Source organism: Bos indicus, chromosome 4 (genome assembly GCF_029378745.1).
Source record: "Bos indicus isolate NIAB-ARS_2022 breed Sahiwal x Tharparkar chromosome 4, NIAB-ARS_B.indTharparkar_mat_pri_1.0, whole genome shotgun sequence".
NCBI lineage: Eukaryota > Metazoa > Chordata > Mammalia > Artiodactyla > Bovidae > Bos > Bos indicus.
Window position 1 is genome coordinate 51,388,417 of NC_091763.1, and position 13,075 is coordinate 51,401,491.

General features: G+C 34.6%; 1 protein-coding gene across 2 annotated transcripts in view; it reads left to right on the top strand.

Moving 5' to 3' along the window:
- Positions 1-13,075, top strand: part of ASZ1 (ankyrin repeat, SAM and basic leucine zipper domain containing 1) — a 79,132-nt gene that overhangs the window by 52,609 nt on the left and 13,448 nt on the right. For both annotated transcript variants that reach the window (XM_019958712.2, XM_070787794.1), the window contains 6 exons: positions 5,106-5,217; positions 5,735-5,869; positions 7,195-7,319; positions 9,168-9,243; positions 10,543-10,599; positions 11,752-11,861. In XM_019958712.2, the coding sequence (XP_019814271.2) occupies positions 5,106-5,217; positions 5,735-5,869; positions 7,195-7,319; positions 9,168-9,243; positions 10,543-10,599; positions 11,752-11,861 (615 nt within the window). The remainder of the gene's footprint in view (positions 1-5,105; positions 5,218-5,734; positions 5,870-7,194; positions 7,320-9,167; positions 9,244-10,542; positions 10,600-11,751; positions 11,862-13,075) is intronic.

The window sequence follows — 13,075 nt, forward strand, 5'->3', positions numbered from 1 at the left end:
GCACAGCTGAAAACTAGAAAAGAATGAAATCACATTTTCACTTAGATCAAGGTATGCAGCCTAAAGATCTTACTCTCAACCAAGCTGTGCCTCTCGGGATAGAAAAAAAGATTGTCGAAGATATGCAGGAACTCGGAAAATACATTACCTAAGCATCCTACCTGAGGAAAATGCCTGAAAAAAGACTAGCCAAACCAAAAAGAACCAGAGACCTCATGAAGGCGGAGGATAAAGAGAAAGCATTGAAGAGGGATGAATTTTGGTAAATGTGTATTAGACTGGGAATGTGAATTGTGAGTGCTAAATAAGGATTCTGGAAATGGCAAGACAAAATGCAAGCCAAATTCTAATAATTAGATTATGCCAACAGATTGTAAGAGCTATAGTTTGCAGTGAGTTGGGGGATACCCAGGAGAAGAAAGGGAACGAAGAGTATTCAGGAGGCTTTATTCTGTTTGAATACAAGTAGGGAGAATGTGTCCTGGTGGAGGAGGAAACTATAATCTCATTAGGAGAAACAAGTCTCATCTTGCTTACCTATAAGAGAGTGTTTTACTAGGGTAATGTTTAACGGCGTTTTAAAAAAAGGAAAAGCAGAATCAGATTTTCAAGGGGAGAAATGTAGTGAATGGTGGTTTTGTTGAACCAACAAAACAGAAGAATATTGTCGGATATATCAGTCATTATGCTAAATGAGGATGGACTGAATTTTTCAACTGAATATTGGCTTAAAAACAAAAGATGGCTAAATGCTATTACAAGAAAATTAGAAGAAAATGGGTATGAACTATCCCATTACAAGTGGAGGTAAACCCATGGAAATCAGGATTATCAATACCAGATATTACTAATATTATATACAATAAACAATAAATTTTATACTATAGTAAAAAAAAAAGATCAATGAAAATATAACAAACACAGACCTGTGCACACTATACTACATGACTGCTAAATCCATAAATTGAAACCTATTAAAATTCAAGAAGTAGATCAAAATACAATGATAGCAGGAAATTTGAGTATTTATCTCATTACACAAATCTAATATATGTAAATTGAGTAAGGATATAGATGAGCTGACTAACACAGTAGACATGAGATGATGTAATAGATAAGAAGAAAACTCTGCCTGTATTAAATGTACACATGACACACAACAGAGAAGCAGACCTTTATACTAGTTACCGAATGGTCTGCAGGGTGGTGGATATAGAGACAAGTCAGGACCATCATGGGTTTCCCTTGTGGCTCAGCTGGTAAAGAATCCATCTGCAATGCGGGAGACCTGAGTTCAATCCCTGGGTTGGGAAGATCCCCTGGAGAAGGGAAAGGCTACCCACTCCAGTATTCTGGCCTGGAGATGTCAATGGACTGTATAGTCCATGGGGTCACAACCAGTCAGACATAACTGAGTAACTTTCACTTTCACACTTTCAGGGTCATTACCCTCAAAGAACTGATATTCTGGTTGAGAAAACAGAAGAATTGAACAAATACTGACATGAAAGGTGACCTGATTTAAATAAGCACAGAGTGCTATAAGAACATAGAGGAGAGTAGGGTTGCTATCTAAGATGAGGCAGATCATCAAAAAATTGGGGGGCATGCTGGCTTCTAAGATTAACCCCAGAGGTAGATTATGAATACATTTGTTGAAAAGCAAAAGGACATTTCGACCAGTAGTGCTCTGGAAATAGGCAGAGGAGAAAGACGAATTCATGCCTGCAGAACAACTGAAGTATTTTACTGGGATGGAATAGGATGACAGGTACTGAAAGGTAGAGAGGTAGACAGGGGACTTATGAAGATCCTCTTAGGTGTAACCCTGAAAACTTCAAACTGAATTTATTTGATGAGGTTTACAAATGTAGAGGAAAGATTGGAAGGAGGCCAGTTGTTATTCTTTTGCATGCAGTAATCCATGTAAGAAGTGATGAGGACTTGAAGACAAGGAAGGAGGCGAGTGTAAAGTACAGGTATAAATGATGGGAAGGAGGTAAAACTGGCAGGAAAGTTGGGTTAGCTCCAAGGACCTGAGGAGTCATAGATAAATTCATTCAGGCTTCTGGGTTGGGTCATGCTTGACCTGTGATGCTGTTCATGGAGATAGGTAATAACAGAGAGTACTTTGTGTTGGAGGGAAGATGGAGACTTCAGATTTAGGTATATGTTGGTTTTGAGTTTTGTTGGGAAATGACAGATATGATCTGGAGCACAAGAGCAAAGCCTGGGCTAGAGATACAGATTCAGCAGCCACCAGTGCATTAACAATAGTCATGAGAGTAGGTGAGACCATACAGGTATGTTGTTTAGGTAGTGAAAAGGGAAGAATATTGAGGACAGCAGCCTCTTGAAATACCTACCTTTAAATGCTAGAAAAATAAAAGGAGTCCAAGTAACTGCTGACTTTTGCCAAAGCAGTTATGTATTGGAAGGAGCGGGAAGTAAAGAATTCTTTATATTAAATCTCAGGAAATAAATAAGATGGAAATTAATATTGAAAGTAAAGTTATCAGTAGCACAAATAGTTATAATGTCATTTGATCAAACCAGTTAAAAGTTTTATAACTTCCCTGAGGAGTTTATAAGAAGACCATTTATAAGTTCATAAGAGTTTGTAAGATTGAAGACTTAACTTAGATTTCATTAATCTATGACAGGGAGGAAACAATAGATGTTAGAAGTTTCTGTAGATATAAAACCACTGTAAGAATTGTTCTGTCCCCTCTCAAAATTGTCATGCAACAATATTGATAGTATCAGTAACTCTAATAACTTTCAGAAGCTAAGTAACACACTGAAATATTGAATATTGAAGCTGACACTCCAATACTTTGGCCACATGATGGGAAGAGCTAACTCACTGCAAAAGACCCTCATGCTGGGGAAAATTGAGGGCAAGAGGAGAAGGGGGCAACAGAGGATGAGATGGTTGGATGGCATCACTGACTGAATGGACATGAGTTTGAGCAAACTCAGGGGGATAGTGATGGACAGAAAAGCCTGGGGTGCTGCAATTTGTGGGGTCGTAAAGGGTTGGACACGACTTAGCAACTGAAAAACAAATACACTTTCTAGATAATCTAGACTCCATTATAGGAGTTTGCTATCCCATTCAGTAAATTCAACTTAGAAATTAGAAATCAGTGAAGCTTTATTATAACACATATTCCGTAATGATCTGAAGCATCTTAGTCTGCAAACTATACTAATCTAGTAGTTTTATTATGTAGGATGACATAAGCATTTATAAAAGCCATTTTATGTCTCTCTGAATTTACAGACTGAAAATTATACCCCTGCTGTTTTCTAAGATTCTATTACAAGAAAAATTGATATTTAAAAGAACCTCAATTTTCAAAACAATTTCAGTACAGATTCAGAAAATTCCAGTAATAAGTTTCAAGCAGATAGGACGCTCAGACTTTCATGTTACCTTCCCTGGAAAAGATGAAGGAGTGTGCAGTATGAAGGTCAAGGGAAAGGTAGAAGGAACAGCATTTGCACAGTCTCTGAAAGGGGAAGAACTTGGCATCTTCAAAAAGAGTACGTGGCCAGAACAGAAGCATGGAGAGCAGTTATGAGGCTACTGCAAAAATACAAATCAGAGAAATAAAAGTGATAGCATGGACTGCTTACAGTGGCTAACAAGTTGATGAGACATGGTTAGATTCAAAATATGATAGTAAAATAGGGAACAGGACCTTCTGATGATGTGTATATGGAGTGCTGGAGAAAAGTCATGAATGATGCTTAGTTTTAGGCTGAGTTATTTGGTTAATGGAAGCTCTGGGAAATAGGGAACCTTGGAAGGAGCAGATTTGAGCTGTTGTCAGGAAGGTGGGAAGAGAAGCATCAAGCGGTCTGATTTAGACTTAGGAAAGAATTTGAATAACCAGTTTACTCAAACAAGCTCATTCTACTGTATATATTCTCCCTATTTGCTTAAGCTATCCAGAAAGTCACACTTCACTTTGTCAAGATTGTCTACTAACGCCCCTATGTAGGAGAAATTCAAGGTAGAGGAGGCAGTGCTTGACAAACTACCTTAGCATGTAATTCTAATAAAAAGTTGAAATTGTAACATACTAGGAAATAGAAGGAACAGATAAATGCGTGAAACTTTCCGTGTAAACACATTGGTGTGAAGTGACCAGACTCAGGATATACCTTATGTCAACAAATTTTACAGAGAAATATTGTTTATATGTAGTATATGTAATATGAGTAATCAAGACAGACTTCCTTAATGAGATCAAAACTGAGAATTGTAAAATTATTTAATTTGTGAAGGTCTTTGTATATGGATCAGATATTTGTGATGACTCAGGAAGATTGAGCCCAGAATCCTAGATCTCCTTTAAAACAGACTGTGCTACTAAGTTCAACCCAAGTAGAACTAATAGAACCTTTCTGGTGTCCTTTGTAATTAGGTTCAGAAGCTGAATGACTTCTAGGAGTCGAGGGGTTGAATCTCTAATTTGAGGAGATGATTCACTAGAGGGAAACCACTGTGTTCTCCCAGAACATAGTCTCAGAGTCTGGCAAAACTGTTGGACTGACGTCTTTCTTTATTAAAGTAAGCCTCAGGATAAAAGTCTCTCAGTCCTAAAGTAGAATTATTAACACATTAAGAAGTAAGAGATTTAAACTTATATTTTTACTAAATAAAATAAAGTTTTTAAAGTGTAATAAGCATTTAAAATGAGCAATTTTGAGAACACAGGGTCGGCGGGGGGGCTTGTTTGTGTCGTTCATCACTATTTTCCAGCATAAGCGTAGTGAGGTACTCTGATATTTTTATATGTGAATAGGTAAATTAATGAAGCCTCATATTAAAAAGTATGGGCTCATTTAGTGATTTTTAAAGACATTTCTTCACTAGAGGGTGCTGTGTAAGCATGCAATACTTTTAAGAGTGTAATCTCCTTCATATTTTATTTATTTGCTGGTAAATTCGATTTTTAGATTTTTTTCCCCCTGCTTTATGAAAAGCTTTCCCATTTCTTTGCTCTAAGAACAGCACTGATGTTCTGTCCAGCCTTTGAAGAACTGTTAAGGGCAGCGCTGACACAGTTGTCTCTTTTCTTCCTCCTCCTCAGGAGACTTATGACACCAATCATGTACGCTGCACGTGACGGCCACCCTCAGGTCGTTGCTCTCCTTGTTGCTCATGGAGCAGAAGTGAATACCCAGGACGAGAACGGCTATACTGTGAGAACCTTTTTATCTTTAGGACATTGATATCTTACTATCAGTAGTTGGCAGAAAGGTTTTAAGAAGTAAAAATTACAGAAGGGCTGGGATGTAATTGCTGTTCAGTAAAGAAAAGCAACAGTTTCAATGAGAAAAAAGAAATTATCTGCCTTTGTTGGCACCCTTGACAAAATGTAACACACAGCAGAGCCTGGATTCTGTTAGACTACAAATAGAATTCCTTTTTATAGAAAACAGTTCTCTGATTGGCAGATAAATCGTTTTACTCTGTAACTTCACTTGACCGAATAAGACATTATTTGGTTTTACAAAATCAGTGAACACTGGCAGTCTGCTTTGCGATTACAACATTGGAAATATGTTTACATTATATTGTGAAATGATAAGATTGCATCATTCCATTAATTAACCATGTTCACTTTTTTATTGTGCCATAAATACTGTTGAGACATTTTCTTCTCTGTGTCATATATACTCCCTCTCTTTAAACAATCTTTTTTTCCCCCACTTACAGGCTTTAACATGGGCAGCACGTCAGGGTCATAAAAATGTAGTTTTGAAGTTGCTTGAACTTGGAGCTAATAAAATGATACAAACCAAAGATGGAAAGACACCAAGTGAAATTGCAAAAAGAAATAAACATCTAGAGGTATCCTGTTATTTAGCTAATTTTTCTTAGTTTACGTTATTGTTTGTAAAACTTTGGTATGATTTTGTTAGAACTCACTAATAATAATTTATCTATTATTAAATGTTTCAGTATGTAATTTTTTCTCAGCTAGGTAATGAAAACTTCAGTTTACTAGAGTATTTATCTTTTTACTAAATAAGAGGCATTTATAATGTGGTAATTTAAAAGCTATATAAAGGGATAATAAAGTCTTATCTGGCCCTAGAAATAAAATTGTTAACAGACTATTTAAACATTTCCAACTGATTTTCAAAAATTAATTAATTTTCAAAAATTAGTGTATTGACATGGCTAGTAAAATTTCAAAATTTGCATATGTAAACTATTGTTTTTAATTTTAATTAACACATATTAGACAATTTAAAAATTAAATCCTTTGAACTACATTTACTCCTATACATTTGACAAGGTATATAGTAAAGTAATAACATGTGGGTATATGATTTACTGTCATTCAGATAATAAAGTCAATAGTAAATATTTGCCATACATTAAATAATTTTATTGATATAAACTTTTGGTCTAAATATGAAAGCTTTCAGCCAAAGGTCTGTAATTTCTAAGCAAGGATCAAATATAGTACAACTCTAAATCTAAGTTATATAGTTCAAGATCTTCTAAAACTGAGTTTCTGATTTTAGAAGCTTATGACATTCCAAAGTTTCCACCATACAGTAATCAGACCATGTCATTTTTATTGCATGTAAAATAACTTCCTCTATTTTAAAGCAGCCTATAAACATGCCTATCATTTTATAATCATATCTACATTTCCAATATTATTCTGGTGTAAATGCTAATCACTGAAGCCCTGTGAGACTTTAAAAAGAAATTTACAGTTTTTCTCCTAAGCTTTCAAAATTTGAAAACTTTTCATTAATATACTGCATTACTAAATTTAGGGTGGATGATACTGAATTTGACATAGTAAGAAATCTATGAATATCAAAGATTATTTTGAGTCATAAATTGTTTCCTGAAGTGAGATTTGATTTTGTATCTTGACTGATTATGTGACTTAACCTTAACTTACTAAAAAGTTAGAACTAAGAAGTTTTCAAAAACTAAGGAATTTCACATCTCTTTAAGGTGTCAGTTGAGGTTTATGTACCTTAGTCATGCTTCTTACTTTCTCTCTGTTTAATAATGTATTTAAAATACTACCTGAGTACTTAGTCTTTCTGACTTAACTTACCAAAATGGAATTTTTAGTTTTGTTTTATATTTTGTTGAAAATATTATTAATTACTATCTTGCTTTAATTGTTATTATAACTTTTTCAGATCTTCAATTTTCTTTCCTTGACTTTAAATCCTTTGGAAGGAAAGCTTCACCAGCTAACTAAAGAAGAGTCTATTTGTAAACTATTGAGAACAGATTCTGATAAAGAAAAAGATCACATATTTAGGTAACAGCATGTTTTTGTTCAATACCTATAAATGAGTAAAAATTGTGTGTTTTTATTATAGTAAAGTGATGATATTTGAAATGTACAATATTTTAAACTTTTACAAGTATTTTAAAATACTGCTTAGAAATGTATGAATTTTAAGTGTTTGGTTCTCCAGAATTTTAGAAAAGTTTTATATATATATGTATTAACAGTAAAGAGAATTATTTTTTACTTTAAATAAAATATCAACAATACAGTTTATTTCTAAAAGGTTCTAATGTTATAGTTTTGTTAGTGTTCAAACTAGATTGCACTTTGCTTTCTAATTCTTTACAGCAGATTTCTGATTTTATAAGCTAAAAATAAAAATACTTTTCCCCCCTCCCCAAACACAGTTGTTCAATACATGGCACAACATTATTCTCTACTTACCTACATTTAAAAATTGTTAGTGAATTTTTACTTCCTGAAATTAAAGAGATTTTCATGTCCAGAGCTCTTATAAAGAATAGTTTCCCCGTGAACATCCCCAACAGGGGTTGGGGATCCTGACCATCCCCCTTGGAAAGTCTGTATTCACGGTTCCTCCACATCTGCATTTCCACATCCATGAATTCACATCCATGACTGTATGCTACTGTAGTATTTACTATTGAAAAAGATCCATGTATAAGTGGACCTGCACAGTCCAAACCATGTTGTTTCAGGGTTCATTGTATAAATACTGACAAATATTTTCCTTCTTAGGGAAGATGAGTTTCATTTTACTATCACCATTTTCTGTTTACTTAAATCTTCATTCAAGAAACATTTCTTATTCCTTTGTATAATATAGATCAAATTTGCAAATATAGGCATATTTCAGAGATATGGATGTACAGTTCCAGACTACCACAATAAAGCAAATATCATAATAAAGTGAATTACACAGATTTACAAGTCATATTTACACTGTACTGTAGCCCAGGTGGCACTAGTGGTAAAGAATCCACCTCCCAATGCAGGAGATCTAAGAGATATGGGTTCAGTCGCTGGGTTGGGAAGATGCCCTGGAGGAAGGGAGGGCATGGCATGGCAGCCCACTCTAGTATTCTTGCCTGGAGAATTCCATGGACGGGAAGCCTGGCAGGCTACAGTCCATAGGGTTGCAAAGAGTTGGACACGACTGAAGCGACTTAGCACACATGCACATAGTCTATTAAAGTGTGCAGTAGCACTCTGTCTACAAAAACAATGTGAAAAAAGTGAAAGTGTTAGTCACTCAGTGGTGTCTGACTCTTTGTGACCCTGTGGACCGTAGCCTGCTAGGCTCCTTGGTCCATGGAATTCTCCAGATAGAAATACTGGAGTGGGTAGCCATTCCCTGACCCAGGGGTTGAACCCGGGTTTCCTGCATTGCCGGCAGATTCTTTACCATCTGAGCTACCAGGGCCCCACAAAAACAATGTACACGTATTAATTTCAAATGCTTCATTTCTAAAAAATGGTAACCATCATCCGAGCCTTCAGTGAGCTGTAATAGCAATACCAAAGATCACCATAACAAACATAATAATATAATAATGAGAAAGTTTGAAACATTTCATGTATTACAAAGTGTGACACAGATACACAAAATGAGCAAATGCCATTGAAGAAATGGCACTAATAGACTTGATTGACAGGGTTGCCACAAACCTTCAGTTTATAAAAAACAAATGTTTGCAAGTAAAGCAATAAAGTAAAACACAATAAAACAAGGTATACCTGTATATTCTACATAGACTCAATCATTCTTATTCTCTTTTGTACATTAAAATATATATTTATTATTTGTACACTTATAGTCTGTTCTGAAATTGACATTGCTATAACTGTGTATAGTTCATATACAGCATTTGGAGATCTGGAAATATTTTTACATGGTCTTGGACTTGAACATATGACAGATTTATTGAAGGTAAGATTTTGTATGAACTACAATGAACTGTGTATGCATGTTTAGTTATTAACATAACATTAAATTAATATAACATTAATTCATAAGCATGCTTATAAAAGAGTGACAGATGCACTTTTCTCCATAACTTATAGTACATCCCATTTTAAACCTGAAAGCATTTTGAAAATGTATTATAAAAATTTACAGAAATTAGAATCAGGCTCTTACCCACTGCTCGTAGCTTTGCAGAACTCCATGCACATCTGTGCCCTTAGTGTGTTTTTGCAATTGCCGATCTTCCTGTATAGAATATTAGGAGCAGCAAGATTTTAAACCAAACAAACCTGGTATGGGATTCTTGCTCTAATGATTATTAACTGAAATGTGTTACTTAAATCTCTTTTTTTCCCATAAGAATGGTAATACCTAGTGTAGGAGTGTCATAGATATTAAATTAGATCATATGACAAGCACTGTTGTAGGTATTTTAAGCATGCATTATGGAGTTTGCGTCAATGACAGTTCTCAGCCATTTAGCTGATGCTGCAGTAGTAAAGCACTGTTTTCGATAGGCTCTCCCTAGGAATATGCACATTCAATTAGGTTGTTTGTTTAGAATTGGGTTTCATTGTACATCTTGAGACTTCCTATTTGAGAATTATTTAATAAAACTAAATGTTATTGATTGTTAAATCTTATACAATTATAAATTTAGACTACTTATAATACATCAGATCAGATCAGATCAGATCAGTCGCTCAGTCGTGTCCGACTCTTTGCGACCCCATGAATCGCAGCACGCCAGGCCTCCCTGTCCATCATCAACTCCCAGAGTTCACTGAGACTCACATCCGTGGAGTCAGTGATGCCATCCAGCCATCTCATCCTCTGTCGTCCCCTTCTCCTCTTGCCCCCAATCCCTCCCAGCACCAGAGTCCTTTCCAATGAGTCAGCTCTTCGCATGAGGTGGCCAGAGTACTGGAGTTTCAGCTTTAGCATCATTCCTTCCAAAGAAATCCCAGGGCTGATCTCCTTCAGAAATAGAGCTATTTATATAAGCAAGTAAAAGTTGTAACAGTTTTTTTACTCTGGAAAACTAGCTGTATGTATGCTTTTTAGGTCATTATACATATTATTACACTTACTACTATCTACCCAGTAATATAGCTGTACACCTGCATATGCTGTCTCCTCTAGAAACTTGAAAGTTGTTTGGGAGGGTAACATATACCTGACTTACTTATGTGTATACTTGCCTACTTCCCCTTCCACTATTTCATTTATATTGAAGGTGGCATTTTTTTTCCTTTCCTACAGGAAAGGGAAATAACTTTAAGACATCTTTTGACCATGAGGAAAGATGAGCTTGCAAAGGTTAGTATCAATTTCAAAAACTCCAGACATTAATATTTTGGATCCTGTCATTTTATATTTTAAAAATCTTACAGCTGTAGACTGTGAGTTATCTTTGGCTAGGTTCCTCATTAGATATGCTTATGGATAACCATATCTAAAATTTTCTATTATAGTATTAATTTGCCTCAATATTTGAAGACTTAAAGTTGGTATTTTTTTCCTTCATATTAGTTAAGACATCTCAACTAAAACTGGTGCTATGTTTCTAAATATGAAATAGATTTATAAAACCATATAAAACAGATTACTCAGAGATAAGAGGTGATTTTTTAATACATGGGTACATAAAAATATATTGTTCAAATATTGCCTTTTGCTAGGTTCTCAAATGATCAGTTATTTTGCCATCAAGTATTATTAGTAACAATTTGAAAATAGCTGTGGGAAACATCAAAGATACTTTAATACATAGGATAATAAAAAGGAATGATCTCCCTGTATGAACACATTGAAAACTTGAAATCTTCAGCATCACTGAAAATCAAACCAACTACATAGCTAAATCCAGCATAGAAAATTTAGTTAATACTAAAGGTAGAACACAGGCAAAAGGAAGACTTAATTCTTACTTAATCACTGATAATATTTTGTAGGAAAAATTATTTTAGTATGATTTTCTGGAAAGTTTATATTGTATATTAAAATCTAGTCATTTGTTTTAGAATCCATCACATTGTTATGTAATGTAAAAAATTGTAGTCACTATGTATCTAAATATTTTAATGATGTAACTTTGTCAGTCCAATTACAAGCAAATTTGTATATTTTTCAGTATGATTTTTTTCAATATGCATTTTTTTTCAAGATGAGAATTAATCAGGTAGATCTTGTTCAGTAATTTCAAATTTTATACAAGTATGACTACCTTGGGGCTTCCCTTGTGGCTCAGCTGGTTAAAGATTCCTCCTGCAATGCTGGAGACCTGGGTTTGATCCCTAAGTTGGGAAGATCCCCTGGAGAAGGGAAAGGCTACCCACTCCAGTATACTGGCCTGGAGAATTCCATGGACTGTATAGTCCATGGGGTCGCAAAGAGTCAGACTCAACTGAGCAACTTTCACTTCACTTCTTCATGACTACCTTACTGCACCTTGAAATCATTTCTGCTTAGAATGGAATTACCAGTAGAGATCAGCAGAAAATTATGGCTGCCCTTAAAGAACTGGAAGTAGAAGAGATAAAATTTGGAGAATTACCTGAAGTCGCAAAGTTGGAAATCAGGTAAAGTTAACTTATTGGTTTACATTAATACTGTTTAGAACCACCTTTCCTTTTCAGTTGAATTTTGATAATGTCTGAGTTATTTTACTTGATACCATCATTTTTCCAGAGATATGGGTAGTTCATTTTGCTATATACCGTGTTCTGAGATAGAAAGTACTTTACAAGGCAGGTTTTACCAATACCAAGAAGCAAAACAGTGCATTTTCTTAATTCACATAGAAACATTTTTGTTTTATTTTTTCATTGCAGTTTGTTAAACAAGCTATTTAAAAGATCTTGCAGTTTTCATGGTGTAGCTCCTACTCTCTTTAAATCATTTAAGTGTCAAGTTGAAAATTTAAAGGTAATATTTTTGCTTATGGCAATAAAAATGTGTTTCTCATGTAACTCAGCTCTATTTTCAGCCTTAATGATTTATGAAATTATGTTATCAATATATAAAGTTCCTTTTTAATATTATAAACTTGTCAAGCACTGATTATTAGTAATATTAGTAATTAAAATTATCTTGAAAATAATAGTTTGATTTTTTAACATATTGCACAATATTAAATGATTTTTTAAACTTTTTATTTGAATTAATTATAGATTCACAAGAAATTGCAGAGAAGTATAGGAATGTTCTGTGCACCCTTCTTCACCCGTTCTTACCTGGTCTTAATATTTTGCCTAACTATAGTACACTAACAAAACCAGAAAACTGACATTGATATAATTTACATAGCTTATTTGTATTTCACTAGTTATACTTGTGCTCATTTGTATGTGTGTGTATGTATTTTACATACACACACATACAAATTTTACATTTTATCATGTGTGTAGCTTCACATAACCACTGCTGCAATCAATATACTTAACATACCATCACCACAAGGCTACCTCGTACTACCCCTTCATAACTCCCCCACCTCTCCCCCATCCCTAAAACAAGCAATCAATAATTTGTTATCCATCTTTGTAAAGATGTTATATCATGAACATTATATAAATTAAATGTAGTCATATAGTATTTTTCCATTTTTTTAAATTTTTATTTTAATTGGAGGCTAATTACTTTACAATATTATGGTAGTTTTTGCCATACATTCACATGAATTAGCCATGGGTGTACATGTGTTCCCCATCCTGACCCTCCCTCCCCCCTCCCTTCCCATCCTATCTCCCAGGGTCATCCCAGTGCACCAGCCCTGAGCACCCTGCCTCATGCA